Consider the following 18610-nt stretch of genomic DNA (forward strand, 5'->3'; position numbering starts at 1 on the left):
GTCGTCTTCTGGATTGGGGGGTGGTAAACAGTTGGTGGGAAAGGGGATGCGGGTCAGCTATGATGCTTGTGGCTTTCCCAGTGCAGCGTGAGGTGTAAATAGCGGGTTAGGATGCTCTGTATGGTACCTCTGTAGAAGGTGTTAAAGATGGGTTTGGGGATGTGCACCTTCTTCAGTCGTCTCTTGAAATGCAGTCGCTGCTGAGCTCTTTTTGTCACTGATTTGGTGTTGCTGCTCCAGGACAGGTCCAGGGACGGATTTTCCTAGGGTGGCATGGAAATCAAATGGGATGGCAGAATCCAAGTCTTTTTTAAAACACATATGCAGGTGTTACATATGGTTAAAATGATTAATATGCAGTAAGTATACACATGTTTCATATAAATATGGTCTATAACTTAATTATTTTCTATAGCCCACAATTAAATATTTCAGTTACATTAAAAAAATATTTTTTTTATTTTATGTACTGTATAATAAATAAATATGTACCCAATAAGTATAAAATCCAGAAAGCTACACAACATTGGGCAAACTTAAGTCTAACTAAATCCTAGTAATATTTATGTTTTCTTTTTACTGTAAAAACCACAGACATGTTTAGTAAATTATTTTTCATAACTTGAAATGCAAATATAAATTGTAAATTTGTAAAAGATTATGTAAACATTTTGTAAATAATAAAATTATATGCAACTCTTCATCTAAAAATGCACCCAATGCACCGGCGTTCTTTTTTTTGTACAGCCATTTAAAATACTGCTTAATTAAAATGAGAGAACAATCATGTGTCACAATAAGACGCCCCACAAATTTTTTTCTGCCAGTAAAAAAAACAAAAAGAAAAGAAAAAAAAACTGTCTACCACAAGACAGAGAAGAACATCACAGGAAGAAACCCTGCAGGCCTGACAGCAGGAGGTGTATCACTCTTTCTGTTTTCCACCTGGAGACAGTGTTCACACTGCATCCTACCTGTGTGACATTCATTAGTGCCCTCACGATGCTGCAGGATTGCTCTCCCCCCGCTTCAGGACACCTGCACCAGGAGATGCCGGACTAGAGCAGCGCAGATACTGTGAGAAAGAGTGAGTACAGGAGAGGGCTCAGTACACACCCCTGTGGTGCACCAGTGTTCAGTGTGATGGGGGATGAGGTGATGCTGCCTAGTCTGACCACTTGGAGTCTGTCAGACAGGAAGTTAAGGATCCAGCTGCAGAGGGAGCTGCTCAGTCCTAGATCCTGTCCATCTTCGAGGGAACGATGGTGTTGAATGCTGAGCTGTAGTCTACAAACAGCATTCTCACATACGTGTCTCTCTTCTCCAGGTGTGACAGGGCAGTATGTAGTGTCAGGGCTATGGCATCATCAGTGGACCTGTTGTGGCAGTATGCGAACTGTAGAGGGTCCAGTGAGTCGGGTAGTGCAGAGCAGATGAAGTCCCTGACAAGCTTCTTGAAGCATTTGCTTACAATGGGGGTCAGGGCTACAGGTCGCCAGTCATTTAATGAGGAGATGGTGTAGGATTTGGGTACAGGGACGATGGTGGCCATTTTGAAGCAGGCTGGGACTACAGACAGAGAGAGGGAAAGGTTGAAGATGTGTGTAAACACTCCAGCCAGCTGAGCCGCGCATGACTTAAGGACTCGGCCGGGAATCCCGTCCGGACCAGTAGCTTTGCGTGCGTTCACCTTCCTGAAGCAGTTCCGCACATCCTCCTCAGACACAGTGTGCGCACTCTACCCACGGGTAGATCTGTGAGAAGGTGTAGTCGCTTCCCAGAGCCAGATAGTAACGTTCCTTGAAAGAGAACGGCTGGAGAATCATGGAGCCTCGAGGGGCAAAGCTTGGATCTCAGGAAACTGTTTGGTGCCCCAACGCAGAACTTTGGAATCACCGATATACCGCGTCATAGCCAGGTAGAGCTCCTCCTTGATCCGGAAGTGTTTCACAACCACTACATCCTCCATGTTGGGGATCTCACCCTGGAGGATGAACTTCTGGTTGCTCCTGCTCCACTGGTAGATCACTGGAACCTGTGAGCGGCTCGCTAGAATAAGGTGAGCTTTCCCATCCAAGTCGCAGTGACTGGTACGAATAAAAGCCATTATCATTCCACTTGTAGAGGGTGGAGAGGCCGGCTTTTGAGCTGTCAGCAATCACAAAGAACCAATCAGAGCCATTTGGGGCGCCTGAAGATGGATCAGATGAGTTTGCCACCTGTTGCCACCATGGACAGCATGTTGCCTCATCAGCACTGGGGTCTTCTGTTTGATGGTTCCACAGTGCCTCTCTCTGGCCGTGATGAAGTATCACACCCCTCTGCTCTTTCTATTACTGGGAATTTCTAGAAAGCACAAACCTGTAATAATCACAGCTGAGATCATAAACTGTAGTTATCCTTCCTTCCTTATCCTTCCTTCCTTTCCTTCTTCCTTCCTGTGAAGCACTTAAAGGTTGCTGGAGATGGCTTGAAGACTATCCCAGCTTTTACAAGGTAAAACTCAGGGTACACACTTTACAGTTCACCACTCATGATCACATTCCCAATAGATGATTGTAATTCCCAAAAGAATCAACAATTAACCTAAAAAAGCAAGTTGTTGGACTGTGAGAGGGAGCCGGAGCACCCTCAGAGAACACAACATGCAAACAGCAGCCAGCAGATTCACATGCACGACCTTCTTGCTGTGAGGCAACAGTACCAACCACTGCACCACCGTGCTGACCTTAGAGTGCAGCCGTATGGTGGAAAATGTTACTGTGGATGCTTTAGATTATATTACATACAGAAAAAAGTACTGATTTATTATTTTAGTGGGCAAAAGAGTCAAGATTGGATCTAAAGGATGTAAATGGAGAAGCACAGTGCATTTCTACTCAGTCTGAACACTCGACACAGCCTCATTCACCAGCTCATAACCAGCTGCACACACATGATTAGGGGAAACTCAACGTTCAGTATCTTCTTTTTTCATCAAAAGACTTTCTCTGTATCTCTGCTCTGTTTGTTTTTGACTTGAAACACTAAATAAAAGTTTTACTACACATCTGTCTCTATTGTTTAATCAGCAGCTGTAATACTAAACTGTCCAAAATTTAAAAGTCTACATTTAGTAGATTTAGAGATATTTATTTCACCACTTTTTGTTAATGATACTTTATAAACCTATTCTGCTGTTTAACAAAGACAGTATCATCATGTGTAAAGCACTTTTAAATCTGACAGCAGCACTCAGTTCTCCTGCACATGTGTGATCTTGGAGTGAACTGAAGGTTCAGATGCATCTCTCAGGTCCTGTGTGGAGACTTTGCTGGACTTTGTCTGTCTGTTAAAGATGTGGTTTTCAGATGCTATTCAGCTGGTGTAGATAGTGGGGGTTTAGGTCTGAAACATCTTCTTTTGTCCTCCATTCATCCAGTTTCATGAGATAATTTTTTGGTACAAAGACTGGACTGAAAAAGACTGAAAAGAGAAACTTTGAAAGAGTTTTACAAGCCTGGAGGAAAAGCAGTGCTTGTTTAATCAAATGTAATAATACACATTGTTTAAATGTCCCAAAGTAAAGAGATCTCTCTGTGAACCTTTAATTCATCACCCTCTTGTGGCAGCAGCTGGCTACTGTTATTTGCACATGTTATTGTGGTTTTTTGTTCCGTTATAATTTAATACAAAACCCTTTAATTAAATTAGTGAGTTGAAGTAATATATGAAATATTAGTGTTAGGTAAGTCCCAGAGTTCAGTTTATTGGACATTAGCTACATTTAATAAGAAGATATGAGATCCAAATATATGCTTATGTCAACACGTGTTCATTTGATGAAGTTTACTGAACAAATTTGAATCATCACAACAACCAAAATGTTAGCAACACATCATAAGCCGTGTGTGTGTGTGTGTGGGGGGGGGTGGGGGGGGGGGGGTCATGTGACAACCTTTGCCTTCCAGAATCGTGACATCACACCCATTTAGAATCTTACCACCACTTTGATCCTTTGATCCTAAAACCCTTAAGTAGGGGTGAGAAGCAACAACTTTTAGTTTGTTGTTCGCAGCATTTATGTTCGCAGCATTGAAACGTTCGAGAGAGAAACCTTTCAAAACAATTGGATCCTTTTCAGAGCGACTTTTTACACTTTCCAACATGTCTCTGAAAAAACACACAAGAAAAGAAAAAGTAAAGCCCAGCTCTTCTCTTCTGGCTCAAGAAGACAATATTCAAGTTCAGAAGATGTGCTTGGAAGAAATGCATGAGGAAAATCTCATGAACAAGCACAACAAGCAACACCCGGCCCAGGCAGAGAGTTTTTTTAAACAACGAAAGGAGATTATCTTCCTCAGAGAAGAAAATGAGAGAAAGACTGCTGAAGTAGATAAATTGTTCAGACAGCTTCTTAAAAAGGAAGATATTCAGAAGGAGAAAGAAATGGAACTCCTAGACATGCGTGGAAGGAACTTTGAGCTCAAAGCAAAGCTTGATAAAGCAATAGAAAAACTCAAAGAAATCCTCCAGCAGAAGAAAAATGAGAAAGACAAAGACAAAAAGGATCAAGAGCTGCAATTAAAGCTTGATGAAGCTCTGCAAAAAAATACAGAAATCCTCCAAGAGAAGAAACAGCAGGAAATAGAACTCCAAAACTTGGGGATAAAATACAAAGCATTGCTTCAAGAGAGAAAGCAACAACCGATCAAACAGAAAGAAAGCAAGCTTGAAAGCGAGCTGAAAACAAAGCTTGATGAAGCACTGCAAAGAAATGACCAGATTCTTCAAGAAAAAGAACAACTGGAAATAAACCAGAGAGACATGCGGTGCCAACTCCAAAGCATGGAGGAAAAATGCAGAGTCCTGGAAGTAAAACTTGATAAAACTGCAGTGCACAAGCAGAAATATCAAGAGCTGCTTCAAGAGAAAGAACAACAGGACATAAAGCAGAAAGAAGACAAACGTTTACTCCTGGACTTTGAGAGAGAAAACCAAAAGCTGCAAGAACTTTACAAGAAAATAAACTACAAAGCAACTGAGATGGAAGGAGAGAAGGAGAAACTGCAAAAACAGTGCTCAGTGATGCAGAGTCAGCTCAATGACATGCTGACAAAAAACACCAAACTCGAGGAACTTTCAAACACCTTGAAGTGCAAAAACACTGAGGTGCAGCTGCTAAAGCAGCAACTTGAGAAAACAAATGAAGACCTGCAGTGCAAACTTCAAGAAACCGAGAGGAAAAGTCAGCAGTTAGAAGACACTCACAACAAATTACAAGAGCGTTATACAGAGATGCAGGAGGCAAAGGTAATGCAGGAGGAAACATCTAAAAAGTTGAAAGAAAGGCTCAAAGACAAACAAGCCGAATTAGAAGAAGTGGAGAAAACATGCAGGAGACTTGAGAAGGAGAATATCGAAACAATCGATCAGCTGAGAACCCTGATCCTAGAGAAAAAGGTTCTCGTGGAAAAGCTCCTGGAAAAGAAGAAGAAACGCTTCCGCTTCTTCTGGAGGAAGGACACTCCTGCTTTTTCTTCTCTTTCTACTTTTTCCACTGCTGATGTCACCTTGTCTTCCTCCACCTCTGTTCCATCGTAATTTTGACCTCCCCTCTCCTGCCCTCTCCCTCTCTCCTGACACCTTGACACCTCTCCCTCCCCTAGCTCCCTTGAACTCCTAACACCTGTCCCATCTCCCTCCCCCCCTCTCCCTCTCTTTTCACCCTCACCCCCCAACCAGTCCCAACAGTTGACTGCCCCCTCTAGAGCCTGGTTCTGTCATAGGTTTCTTCCTTTAAAGGGAGTTTTTCCTATCCACTGTCGCACCTAGTGCTTGCTCAGAGGGGATTGTTGGGGTTTTCTCTCCCCTATCCCTTTCCTTTACCATTCCCCCCACCCCCACCCCACCCCCCTTCTATTTCCCCAAAAATGTAATAATAAACACAATTGGCTGCATTTTAAATGTGTCTTATCAATGTCTTCATTCAAGAATGAATTGTCTTTGTCACAGAGTCATGTGTATTTTGTGTTTTCCTCGGGCTGGTGATCCTCACGGTCGTTCAGCCCAGGAGTCCAGATTATTCGTGTTTTAATCACATTTACTGTTACATTTTAGATCACCACAATAGGATATCCACAATTTAGGATTCAGGCATTTGTTTCAGTTTGATATCGTAATCATTCTATGATTGAGTCGTTAACAGAACCAGCAGTTAGCAGCAATAACTTCAAATCAATGACATTTGCAAGCATTCCTTTATACACAGCATTTCAGTCAGGTTGAGGTCTGGACTTCCATGCTGTAGATTTGCCGCTGAGCTTGGGGTCATTATCCTGTTGCATGGCCTAATTTAGAAGAAGCTTTATCTGTCGGACAGACAGCCTCACATTTGACTCTAAAAAACTTTGGCATACAGAGGAGTTCGTTGACTGCAAGGTGCTTTATTGCTTGTGTCTGCAGAAGAAGCTCAAATCCCCACACTTGAACCAGCATATTTGACAGTGGGTTTGAGGTCTTTAAGTGTTTGAGTGTCTGAAATACTGACATGTGAACGGCAGAATATAATGGTGAGATTTTAGTGCTGGTTAGATTGCATACAGACTGCACATTATCAGCTTTTACACTTTTGCATCTGTGACCATTCAAACACCAGACAGTACTGAATGTTTCTTCTTTCTTTGTGCAACTTTACAATCATAATGTCCATTTTTGGGGGTTTTAGGGAAAGAAGGGAAGTTTTATTTTTAATGATCAGTGTCAGGGATTAATCACTACAGTGACACAAAAAAAATTGAATTATAACCATAATCCTGATTATCAGTCAACACAAAACACATTCAGAAGTCATGTTTTCACAGATTTATTTTGATATTACATCATATTTTTAAGAGGAACATTCATTAGGCTTAAATAAAATCATACAAAAGAATTGTAACACTTGCATATTGTTAACCTAGAAGCACTTTTAGTCTTTGTTAGGTTTATCTAAAAAGAATTTGGCAAACACCCTTTTTTGAATGTCATGCTCTTGCAGTAACATTTGAGTTTTGTAAGTGCAAAGGTCCATTCAAACAGGTGGTGACATTACAATCCTTGGTTTATGTACATTTGGAGCTTGTCAACATTCAGCATTTCCAAAAGCAGAATAAAAATTTGAAAGCTTGAAGGCTGACATCACAGCTGTCACTTGTGTTGTAACAAAGCAGACTGATGGTCTCTGTTGAGCACACTGTAGGTACTGGGCAGCACTAAAAGCTCAGATTTGGGTTTCCATTATTTATTTCCAGGTGTGCACCATTTGAAAAGCCCTGGCTACTAAAAAGCTTAACCATGCACCAAACACACTTTATAAATCATTACTTTATCTCCACTAAAGTAATACCCCATGTGCTACAGAAGCATAAATGCCTCACCGTCGTGACTCCATTATTGGCCTCACATAATGATGCATCTGCCATTTTAATGCCCAACATTTGAAACTGATGCTTTATGTACTAAAAGTAACTAATTTGAAATCTGCCCGAGAAGAACCTTTACTTAAAAATGTCAACCAACCAAATCATTTTAGAAGTATCAAAGGCTGGCAAAGTATCCTTACAATAGATGGAGAGATGGTATGTGGGAAAACATCGCCTCTTTGACCTCGCTGAAAGTCCCATTCACGATACTCCTAAAAACAAGGAGCAAGCAGGAGAAAGTAAAATGCTGAAAAGTGATCAACGAGGAAACAGACAGAAGGAGGAGAAAAACACTGCATTGCTTTTTGCGATCAGCTCTTATTTTATAGGGTGTTATAAAATGCGCACAGCTATAGAATCCTATTTGAGGCTGTGGCTCGAGCATATATTGCATGTATGCACTGCGGAAAATGTACTGTTCCATTTCCATCTCTCTGTGAACCTTTAATTCATCACCCTCTTGTGGCAGCAGCTGGCTACTGTTATTTGCACATATTTATTGTGGTTTTTTATTCCGTTATAATTTAATACAAAACCCTTTAATTAAATTAGTGAGTTGCAGTAATATATGAAATATTAGTGTTAGGTAAGTCCCAGAGTTCAGTTTATTGGACATTATCTACATTTAATGAGAAGATATGACATCCAAATATATGCTTCTGTCAACACATGTTCATTTGATGAAGTTTACTGAACAAATTTGAATCATCACAACAACCAAAATGTTGTCAACACATCATAAGCCGTGTGTGTGTGTGTGTGTGTGTGTGGGGGGGGGGGGGGGGGGGGGGGGGGGTCATGTGACAACCTCTTTGGCTTCCAGAATTGTGACATCACACCCATTTAGAATCTTACCACCACTTTGATCCTTTGATCCTTTGATCCTAAAACCCTTAAGTAGAGGTGAGAAGCAACAACTTTTAGTTCGTTGTTCGCAGCATTTATGTTCGCAGCATTGAAACGTTCGAGAGAGAAACCTTTCAAAACAATTGGATCCTTTTCAGAGCGACTTTTTACACTTTCCAACATGTCTCTGAAAAAACACACAAGAAAAGAAAAAGTAAAGCCCAGCTCTTCTCTTCTGGCTCAAGAAGACAATATTCAAGTTCAGAAGATGTGCTTGGAAGAAATGCATGAGGAAAATCTCATGAACAAGCACAACAAGCAACACCCGGCCCAGGCAGAGAGTTTTTTAAAACAACGAAAGGAGATTATCTTCCTCAGAGAAGAAAATGAGAGAAAGACTGCTGAAGTAGATAAATTGTTCAGCCAGCTTCTTGAAAAGGAAGATATTCAGAAGGAGAAAGAAATGGAACTCCTAGACGTGCGTGGAAGGAACTTTGAGCTCAAAGCAAAGCTTGATAAAGCAATAGAAAAACTCAAAGAAATCCTCCAGCAGAAGAAAAATGAGAAAGACAAGGAGAAAAAGGATCGAGAGCTGCAATTAAAGCTTGATGAAGCTCTGCAAAAAAATACAGAAATCCTCCAAGAGAACAAACGACAGGAAATAGAACTCCAAAACTTGGGGATAAAATACAAAGCATTGCTTCAAGAGAGAAAGCAACAACCGATCAAACAGAAAGAAAGCAAGCTTGAAAGCGAACTGAAAGCAAAGCTTGATGAAGCACTGCAAAGAAATGACCAGATTCTTCAAGAAAAAGAACAACTGGAAATAAACCAGAGAGACATGCAGTGCCAACTCCAAAGCATGGAGGAAAAATGCAGAGTCCTGGAAGTAAAACTTGATAAAACTGCAGTGCACAAGCAGAAATATCAAGAGCTGCTTCAAGAGAAAGAACAACAGGACATAAAGCAGAAAGAAGACAAACGTTTACTCCTGGACTTTGAGAGAGAAAACCAAAAGCTGCAAGAACTTTACAAGAAAATGAACTACAAAGCAACTGAGATGGAAGGAGAGAAGGAGAAACTGCAAAAACAGTGCTCAGTGATGCAGAGTCAGCTCAATGACATGCTGACAGAAAACACCAAACTCGAGGAACTTTCAAACACCTTAAAGTGCAAAAACACTGAGGTGCAGCTGCTAAAGCAGCAACTCGAGAAAACAAATGAAGACCTGCAGTGCAAACTTCAAGAAACCGAGAGGAAAAGTCAGCAGTTAGAAGACACTCACAACAAATTACAAGAGCGTTATACAGAGATGCAGGAGGCAAAGGTAATGCAGGAGGAAACATCTAATGAGTTGAAAGAAAGGCTCAAAGACAAACAAGCCGAATTAGAAGAAGTGGAGAAAACATGCAGGAGACTTGAGAAGGAGAATACCGAAACAATCGATCAGCTGAGAACCCTGATCCTAGAGAAAAAGGTTCTCGTGGAAAAGCTCCTGGAAAAGAAGAAGAAACGCTTCCGCTTCTTCTGGAGGAAGGACACTCCTGCTTTTTCTTCTCTTTCTACTTTTTCCACTGCTGATGTCACCTCGTCTTCCTCCACCTCTGTTCCATCGTAATTTTGACCTCCCCTCTCCTGCCCTCTCCCTCTCTCCTGACACCTTGACACCTCTCCCTCCCCTAGCTCCCTTGAACTCCTAACACCTGTCCTATCTCCCTCCCCCCCTCTCCCTCTCTTTTCACCCTCACCCCCCAACCAGTCCCGACAGTTGACTGCCCCCTCTAGAGCCTGGTTCTGTCATAGGTTTCTTCCTTTAAAGGGAGTTTTTCCTATCCACTGTCGCACCTAGTGCTTGCTCAGAGGGGATTGTTGGGGTTTTCTCTCCCCTATCCCTTTCCTCCTTTCTATCCCTTTCCTTGACCCCAAACCCCCCCCACCCCCCCACCCCCCCACCCCTTCTATTTCCCCAAAAATGTAATAATAAACACGATTGGCTGCATTTTAAATGTGTCTTATCAACGTCTTCATTCAAGAATGAATTGTCTTTGTCACAGAGTCATGTGTATTTTGTGTTTTCCTCTGGCTGGTGATCCTCACGGTCGTTCAGCCCAGGAGTCCAGATTATTCGTGTTTTAATGACATTTAGTGTTACATTTTAGATCACCACAATAGGATATCCACAATTTAGGATTCAGGCATTTGTTTTAGTTTGATATCGTAATCATTCTATGATTGAGTCGTTAACAGAACCAGCAGTTAGCAGCAATAACTTCAAATCAATGACATTTGCAAGCATTCCTTTATACACAGCATTTCAGTCAGGTTGAGGTCTGGACTTCCATGCTGTAGATTTGCTGCTGAGCTTGGGGTCATTATCCTGTTGCATGGCCTAATTTAGAAGAAGCTTTACCTGTCAGACAGACTGCCTCACATTTGACTCTAAAAAACTTTGGCATACAGAGGAGTTTGTTGACTGCAAGGTGCTTTATTGCTTGTGTCTGCAGAAGAAGCTCAAATCCCCACACTTGAACCAGCATATTTGACAGTGGGTTTGAGGTCTTTAAGTGTTTGGGTGTCTGAAATACTGACATGTGAACGGCAGAATATAATGGTGAGATTTTAGTGCTGGTTAGATTGCATACAGACTGCACATTATCAGCTTTTACACTTTTGCATCTGTGACCATTCAAACACCAGACAGTACTGAATGTTTCTTCTTTCTTTGTGCAACTTTAATAATGTCCATTTTTGGGTTTTGGGTGTTTTAGGGAAAGAAGGGAAGTTTTATTTTTAATGATCAGTGTCAGGGATTAATCACTACAGTGACACAAATAAACTTGAATTATAACCATAATCCTGATTATCAGTCAACACAAAACACATTCAGAAGTCATGTTTTCACAGATTTATTTTGACATTACATCTTATTTCTAAGAGGAACATTCATTAGGCTTAAAACAAAATCATACAAAAGAATTGTAACGCTTGCATATTGTTAACCTAGAAGCACTTTTAGTCTTTGTTAGGTTTATCAAAAAAGAATTTGGCAAACACCCTTTTTTGAATGTCATGCTCTTGCAGGCTGCAGTAACATTTGAGTTTTGTAAGTGCAAAGGTCCATTCAAACAGGTGGTGACATTACAACCCTTGGTTTATGTACATTTGGAGCTTGTCAACATTCAGCATTTCCAAAAGCAGAATAAAAATTTGAAAGCTTGAAGATATATTTACATGTACATTTATTTTCCTTCCTTGTGGTCATACAAATTTGGCCTCTGATGCTTCTGACTTCATATGTTAGTAAAAAAAAATTTATTGTTAATTGGACAAAACTGTTTTTTTTAAACATATCAGGAGGTTTATTTTCCCTGACACCATCTAAACACAGCTCCTTTGCAATACTGATCTCTGTAATTTGCCACATTATATTACAGCAGATCTAGAAGCTGTATCTAAATGTCGATTCTCCGTTAATGAATTTGTATAAGGTCAAGTCCTGGATATTTTACTAACTGTAACAACAAACCACTGCTTCCTACTCTATGCATTATAATCTACAGCATCTACAGAGACACCTTCCAACAAACAGCTACACTCTATGATCTCAGCTAAGTTAATTAAAGGTTTGTGCTTTCTAGACATTCCCTGTAATGGAAAGAGTAGAGGGGTGTGGTACTTCATCATGGCCAGAAGGAGGCGCTGTGTAACCATCAAACAAAAGACCCCAGTGTTGATAAGGCAAGGTACTGTACGTTACCACAGGGTATGAGGATACAGGTAGGTGGCAAAAATCAATCAATCCATCATCAGTCACCACAAATCAGAATAAATTTGTTACGTTCATTCAGGTCCTGATGTATTTTTAGCTGCATAAAACTACTGAGAGAAAGATATTAAACAAAAACAAGAGAAATCCAAATAGATTCAATTAAATGTCTCTTTTTTTAACCCGTCATGAACTTCAGTGGTATTTTTAAGAGAATAGTAGTAGTTATGAAAGGGTAGTACTTCAGAAAGTCTGAGGATCCATGAGTGCAAGGCCATTCAGAAATAGTCACGATACATCTTGACCCCGCTCTACTTTGTGAGTGAAAACTATGAAGGTGTGGATATTTAACAGTTTATAAGGTCCTTTCTCTTTTTTTTCCTTCTTGAATTTGTCTTTCAAGTGGAAGACATTTGATTTCAGACGGGACAATAAGGCACAGCCCCTCACAAGCTCAGGTCGATGATGATGTGCTCAAAGATCTGCGTGTTTCCCTTGAAGCTCGAGGAAAAAATAAAGTCCCTGCGGTCGGTAGATACCACGGTGAAAGAGCGTGGGGCTTGGATGTACACCTCCTTAAAGCGGTCAAAGATTTTGTTGTCCTCGTCCCACAGGTAGATCTGTGAGAAGGTGTAGTCGCTTCCCAGAGCCAGATAGTAACGTTCCTTGAAAGAGAACGGCTGGAGAATCATGGAGCCTCGAGAGGGCAACGCTTGGATCTCAGCAAACTGTTTGGTGCCCCAACGCAGAACTTTGGAATCACCGATATACCGCGTCATAGCCAGGTAGAGCTCCTCCTTGATCCGGAAGTGTTTCACAACCACTACATCCTCCATGTTGGGGATCTCACCCTGCAGGATGAACTTCTGGTTGCTCCGGCTCCACTGGTAGATCACTGGAACCTGTGAGCGGCTCGCTAGAATAAGGTGAGCTTTCCCATCCAAGTCGAGAAACTCTACATCCGTGTCGCGGTACCACTCGTGCAATGACTGGTACGAATAAAAGCCATTATCATTCCACTTGTAGAGGGTGGAGAGGCCGGCTTTTGAGCTGTCAGCAATCACAAAGAACCAATCAGAGCCAATCTGGAAGGCCTCAATATCATTGGGCTTAGAGATCTTGGACACCTCGATATCCTGGAACTTATTGAACCTGCTTTGGTCGTCATCAAACTTGTAAATGTGGGAACCACCAAACAGCTGAGCCACAATGACAAACACCTCATTTTCGATGATGACAGATTTGCACCCCACAATGGACTGACCTAAAGGGCAGAGAAACACATGAATCGCGTAAGAATGAAACTCAGCTCAAGCATTCTGGGAGTGTTTGTTAGCCTAATGTGTGATTTAGACTTCCTAACTTACAGTGTCACTGGAAACTCCCTTTAACCCCTCAACTAACCTTCCACGTAACCTGACATGCACCTCCTGAGAGATGTAACTACTCGTTGGGGTCGACACAGCCTTCAAGGACTTAAATGGTTAGAAGGTTGCGCTTCAGGATCAAGAGGGAATTCCAGTTATGTTGTAAGTTAGGACACATTTCCTGCAGAAGGCAAAATCAAACTTTACCTGTGATGTTATCATAAGTCCTGAAGTTCATTTCTATGTGGTCCCACTGGAAAATCATACAGCTCTCTGTGCTGGGAGCAGAAATGGCCACGTAGACATCATCCTTATAGCTGAATGTGTCAACAGACAATGATTCTGAGGCAATAGACTGATGAAGGATGAAATCTGTGGAAAGGAACATTGGGAAATTTATTTTTCACAAACCAACAAAGCCACATTAAATGAATAACCTCTACACTTCTTAGAATAGCTCTGCTGAGTCCTCTCATCCTGATCTCAGCTGGACACGAGAGAAGGGCAGCTGGCTCAGGTGTTTCTCACCTGTGGAGACACACTCATTCTGCAGGCTGGCCATATCATTGAGGCGCTTGCCCTTCATGTCCTCTGGTCCAGCACAGACAACATCTGACACTGTGGCGTTGGTGTTCTTTAACCACGTCATAAGCCACTTGGCTCTGCAGTCACATTCAAAGGCATTGCCTCGCAGGTCCCTGCAGAAAGAGAATATTGTATTTCACGGCTGAACAGGGAGAAAGACAGACTGCAAGAATTACACAGTGCTATTTACCTATTACTATGTACAAACTCACAGCTCTATAAGGGAGTCAAGGTCAATGAAGAGGTCCCTGGGCAAGGCTTTAATGTTATTGTTTGCCAAAGACCTGGAAACAAATGCAGTTGATTATGAAAAGAGACATCATTAAATCATGTATAACAGATAACAGTTGTATTTTCAGTCACTGGAACATACAAGTGAGTCAGGTCCCTGAGTCCTCTGAAGGCATATTTTGATGTAGTCTCTAGTTTGTTACTCTCAATGAATCTGTGGATCAACAAGAAGAAAAAGAAAAGTATATTTTTGATCAATTTCAACATTTTGCCAGCTAGTAAACCAAATGGTAAGTGGACTGGTTCTTGTACAGCACTTTTCTATTCTACCTCAGCATTCGAAATCCTTGAAACCTGTCTAATTCAGAGCAGGACTTTTTTCTGTGCTTTTTCTACTGATGTGTTTTCTATCAAACACTGACACTCTGATGGATACAACCGAGAGGAACTTGAGTATCTTGCCCAAGAATATTTGGCATGCAGACTGGAGCTGCTCTACCTCCCTAGCTACAGCTACCAATTAAAAGAAGGTTCAAAAAAGCAGCTTCACACTTAATATAATGTACATATTTTCTTTTTTTACAATAATCAAACAATTTGAAAACAAACAAGACAATATCCATGTTATTTACATAGTCATATGTAACTGGAGGCCTGTTGGGGGGATGTTGAGCGCACTTTCTATATTCTTGCTATTTCAGTTTCAGAAAGAATATTTCTGACATCGTACTGAATCTGGTGAGCTTTCCAGAGTCAATTTAAACCATAATGTTTGTAAAAGTTGTGTAAGAGCTGATTGCGATCATAGCTACACGTGTATTTGATGTTTCTGTTAAATAGCAATGACTTGATGCTACAGTCACATGTATTTATTCTGGGGCAATGGTTCAGTGAAAGGCTTTGTTTATTTTGTTATTTGCAAGACTTTGGAATATGTGCATATAGACTCACCAGTCACGTTTTAGGTACACTTGTTCCACTATCATATGGCAGCTACTCAATGCATTTATGCACATAGACATGGTCAAGGCGACTTTCCGAAAATCAAACTGAGCATCAAAATGGGGAAGAAAGGGGATTTGAATGTGGCATGGTTGTGGAGTATTTCAGAAACTGCTGATCTGCTGGGATGAGCAGGGGTTCTCTGGGTAGAAATGCCTTTTTGCTGCCAAAGGTCAGAGGAGAATGGCTAGACTGCTTAATGTTGATAGGAAGGCAATAGAAACTCTAATAACAACAGGTTAAACCGATGTGTGCGGAAGACCATCTCTGAACACACAAGTTGTGTGGACAGGATTTTTGCATCATGTGAAACAACAAGTCAGCAGCCACTGCAGCAAAGCTATCATGTCAACATGGACCAACATCTGTTTCCAGCACCTCTTTGAATCTAATCCAGAAATAATTAATGCAGTTCTGAAGGCAAAAAGGTGTCTGAGTAATAACAAGGTGTACCCAGTAAAGAAGCTGGTGTACTTTGGTGTGATGAATGAAAAGAGAAACAAAGATTGTTTTCTAGTTGTACTGGAACCACTAGAGGGCGTGTAACCAACAACTGCCTACCCCACTGGAAAAATGCCAGCATCCAACAGAAAAGCCTCATTCCCAATAAAACAACCTCGCAAGTCTATTTTCACCAAACTGATGTAGAGCTTTATGAATATTCAGTTTTTTTCTTTAAACTACTTTCATTAAAAAACAAACAAACAAAGACACTCACAGGTACTCTAGATGTGGTAGCCCTGAGAATGCATCATCTCTTACAGTTGTCAGGGAATTGGAATTCAGAAGCCTGCAAAAAAATAAGCATACAATCAGTTACAGTGCAGCCAACTGCAGAAATGCAACGCTTCAGGCTTTTCTCTAAAACATAGAACAGATTAAAATGTTTCAGCTTCCAAAAGCAGAGCCAAATGCTGTAAGCACAATTATTAAAGCAATGTCCAAACAAAATTGAGTTAAATTAGTTATTATACCATCATATTTTCTGGCCTCTTGTCATTTGAATTCAGTGTTTTACTGGAAAATGCCAAAAAAAAAAAAAAAAAAAAAAAAACCCACCCCACATCTTACCAAATAAAGTATTCAGCTGAGAATTATTGTGTATGATGACTTTGGCTAGTGCCACGCCTTTGTTTAGGCTGACATCACAGCTGTCACTTGTGTTGTAACAAAGCAGACTGATGGTCTCTGTTGAGCACACTGTAGGTACTGGGCAGCACTAAAAGCTCAGATTTGGGTTTCCATTATTTATTTCCAGGTGTGCACCATTTGAAAAGCCCCGGCTACTAAAAAGCTTAACCATGCACCAAACACACTTTATAAATCATTACTTTATCTCCACTAAAGTAATACCCCATGTGCTACAGAAGCATAAATGCCTCACCGTCGTGACTCCATTATTGGCCTCACATAATGATGCATCTGCCATTTTAATGCACAACATTTGAAACTGATGCTTTATGTACTAAAAGTAACTAATTTGAAATCTGCCCGATAAGAACCTTTACTTAAAAATGTCAACCAACCAAATCATTTTAGAAGTATCAAAGAAAGGCAAAGTATCCTTACAATAGCTGGAGAGATGGTATGTGGGAAAACATCGCCTCTTTGACCTCGCTGAAAGTCCCATTCACGATACTCCTAAAAACAAGGAGCAAGCAGGAGAAAGTAAAATGCTGAAAAGTGATCGGCGAGGAAACAGGGAGAAAAACACTGCATTGCTTTTTGCGATCAGCTCTTATTTTATAGGGTGTTATAAAACGCGCACAGCTGTAGAATCGTACTTGAGGCTGTGGCTCGAGCATATATTGCATGTATGCACTGCGGAAAACGTACTGTTCCATTTAAAAACATATATCTATACAGTGCAGGCCATCTACTCACAAAGAAGTGATTTCGTTGGGGGTCATTCTTGGGATATAGGAGGACCCGACGCAGATGATGGACTCCTTGGAGCAGCTGCATGTTGAAGGGCATCGGAAAGGCTTTTTTAAATGACCCGGCTGACACAGGCAGCACAGCGACACGAGGAACAATGCCCAAATGTTGAGAGCTGGCGGCATCTTTCCTGTCGGGCTTTCATGTGTGAGGGTTGCAGAGAGCACGGATCGAGGCAGATGGCAGCGCGCGTTTCCACCCTGCACCATGAAATGCTGCACTGGCTCCCTGACATCAGCAAATCAGCTGCGGCTCCCCTCCGTCCACCTTAAATATTTATTAAGTCAGCGCTCCAGTCTGGTAACTGTTGGTTAAACAGCCACACGCGGGAATTGATTAGACGTTATTAGTCAGCTTGTGACCACCACGTCTCTTCTGAGCTGATCTGTTTTTGCCCCAACGTTTCATATGTGGTCAGCGTCGCTTGCCTTTTTATTTTTTTGAAGATAGGTGTAGTTTATGGAGATGTGGTGTATTATTATCTCCAAACAAACACGCTAATTATAGATTTCAGAAATTAATTTCGAGCGTCATGTTTATGCCCAAGTGCATTTTGTTGCCAGTTTACACGTAATTTGAATGTTCTTTGTGTTATTTCTGGCAGTATTTAAACACAGCTGGCTGCTCAGTCTGAATAACACGAAGTCAAACCATTTGACTCACACGTAGGATGTTATATAATGTCGGCATACCGTAAGCTGTAGATGCTTCCTTCATATAGAAGGTCAGAGGCGCATAATTGCAGCACCAAGGACAGCGCCTCCTCCAGCGCCCTGCAGCCATCCTGCACAGGCTGTAAAGGAGACACTGAGCAAATCCCGAGTAAACTGCGGCTTTTTAAAATATCTGGACAGGCCAACATTTGATCTTGTTAAGCAGTAGATGCAGATAAGGATGGCTGCTGATTTGCATGTTTGAAGGAGTATATGCACCATACTTATCTGCACTCACTGCTTCACAAAATCAAATCTTGGCCTGTCCAAATATTTCAGAAAGGATGGTATATGTACAAATGTTCTAAAATGTGCGTTTAGGACACATACATGTTAAATAACACAGATCAGCTAGACATTTTGTTGCCAGTTTTCACGTAAGAACCTGTCTTAGTGACTGATTCAGTACAACAGAAGTCCCTGTGAACCCCACAAACACCAGTGTGAAGCAAGAAGAGCAGCAGTCCAGCGTAAACACTAGAGCAAATCCACTGTGTTCCACTGAACATGCAGACACAGGTGAGGGCTTTTTGTGGCCACTCACTCCACCCTCTTTGCTTTTCAGCCTGTTGAGTCTGACCTGTGGGCACTGAGGAGGTGCTGTTGCTCGTTTCCAATCAGTGACACTAGCAAGAGCTCAGTGCTCAGTCGCTGGGTGGCTCTCCTCCCTGACACACTTTTTGGGGTTTTGGTCCCTGAATGGTTTGGGGGGTTTTTGCA

At 41.4% G+C, this 18610-nt stretch overlaps 3 protein-coding genes across 3 annotated transcripts; 2 read left to right on the forward strand and 1 right to left on the reverse strand.

Moving 5' to 3' along the window:
• Nucleotides 1–4017: 4017 nt before the first annotated feature.
• On the forward strand, nt 4018–5870 carry LOC148104313 (uncharacterized). Its single transcript, XM_087837629.1, has one exon. It carries the CDS (start codon nt 4063–4065, stop codon nt 5581–5583), a length of 1521 nt encoding a protein of 506 aa, XP_087693755.1. The 5' UTR covers nt 4018–4062; the 3' UTR covers nt 5584–5870.
• Nucleotides 5871–8355: 2485 nt separating this feature from the next.
• Nucleotides 8356–10179, forward strand: LOC148104314 (uncharacterized). Its single transcript, XM_087839356.1, has one exon. It carries the CDS (start codon nt 8386–8388, stop codon nt 9904–9906), a length of 1521 nt encoding a protein of 506 aa, XP_087695482.1. The 5' UTR covers nt 8356–8385; the 3' UTR covers nt 9907–10179.
• Nucleotides 10180–11178: 999 nt separating this feature from the next.
• Nucleotides 11179–17559, reverse strand: LOC102778450 (leucine-rich repeat LGI family member 2-like). Its single transcript, XM_087839357.1, has 8 exons — nt 17124–17559; nt 16809–16880; nt 15958–16029; nt 14380–14451; nt 14219–14290; nt 13950–14119; nt 13629–13793; nt 11179–13318 (listed from the first exon to the last, which is right to left on the reverse strand). The coding sequence occupies exons 1-8, from the start codon at nt 17384–17386 to the stop codon at nt 12501–12503; spliced, it is 1704 nt and encodes a 567-aa protein (XP_087695483.1). The 5' UTR covers nt 17387–17559; the 3' UTR covers nt 11179–12500.
• Between the last annotated feature and the right edge of the window lie 1051 nt (nt 17560–18610).

This window comes from Neolamprologus brichardi, chromosome 3 (genome assembly GCF_056152115.1).
Source record: "Neolamprologus brichardi isolate AB-2024 chromosome 3, ASM5615211v1, whole genome shotgun sequence".
Lineage (NCBI taxonomy): Eukaryota > Metazoa > Chordata > Actinopteri > Cichliformes > Cichlidae > Neolamprologus > Neolamprologus brichardi.

Coding starts and splice junctions, on each gene's coding strand:
- LOC148104313 (XM_087837629.1), top strand. CDS start 4,063: ATGTTCGCAGCATTGAAACGTTCGAGAGAGAAACCTTTCAAAACAATT.
- LOC102778450 (XM_087839357.1), bottom strand. CDS start 17,386: ATGGTGCAGGGTGGAAACGCGCGCTGCCATCTGCCTCGATCCGTGCTC. Junction 14,452..15,957: donor CTACCACATCTAGAGTACCT/GTGAGTGTCTTT, acceptor GTTGATCCACAG/ATTCATTGAGAGTAACAAAC. Junction 13,319..13,628: donor GACTTATGATAACATCACAG/GTAAAGTTTGAT, acceptor TCTGCCCTTTAG/GTCAGTCCATTGTGGGGTGC.
- LOC148104314 (XM_087839356.1), top strand. CDS start 8,386: ATGTTCGCAGCATTGAAACGTTCGAGAGAGAAACCTTTCAAAACAATT.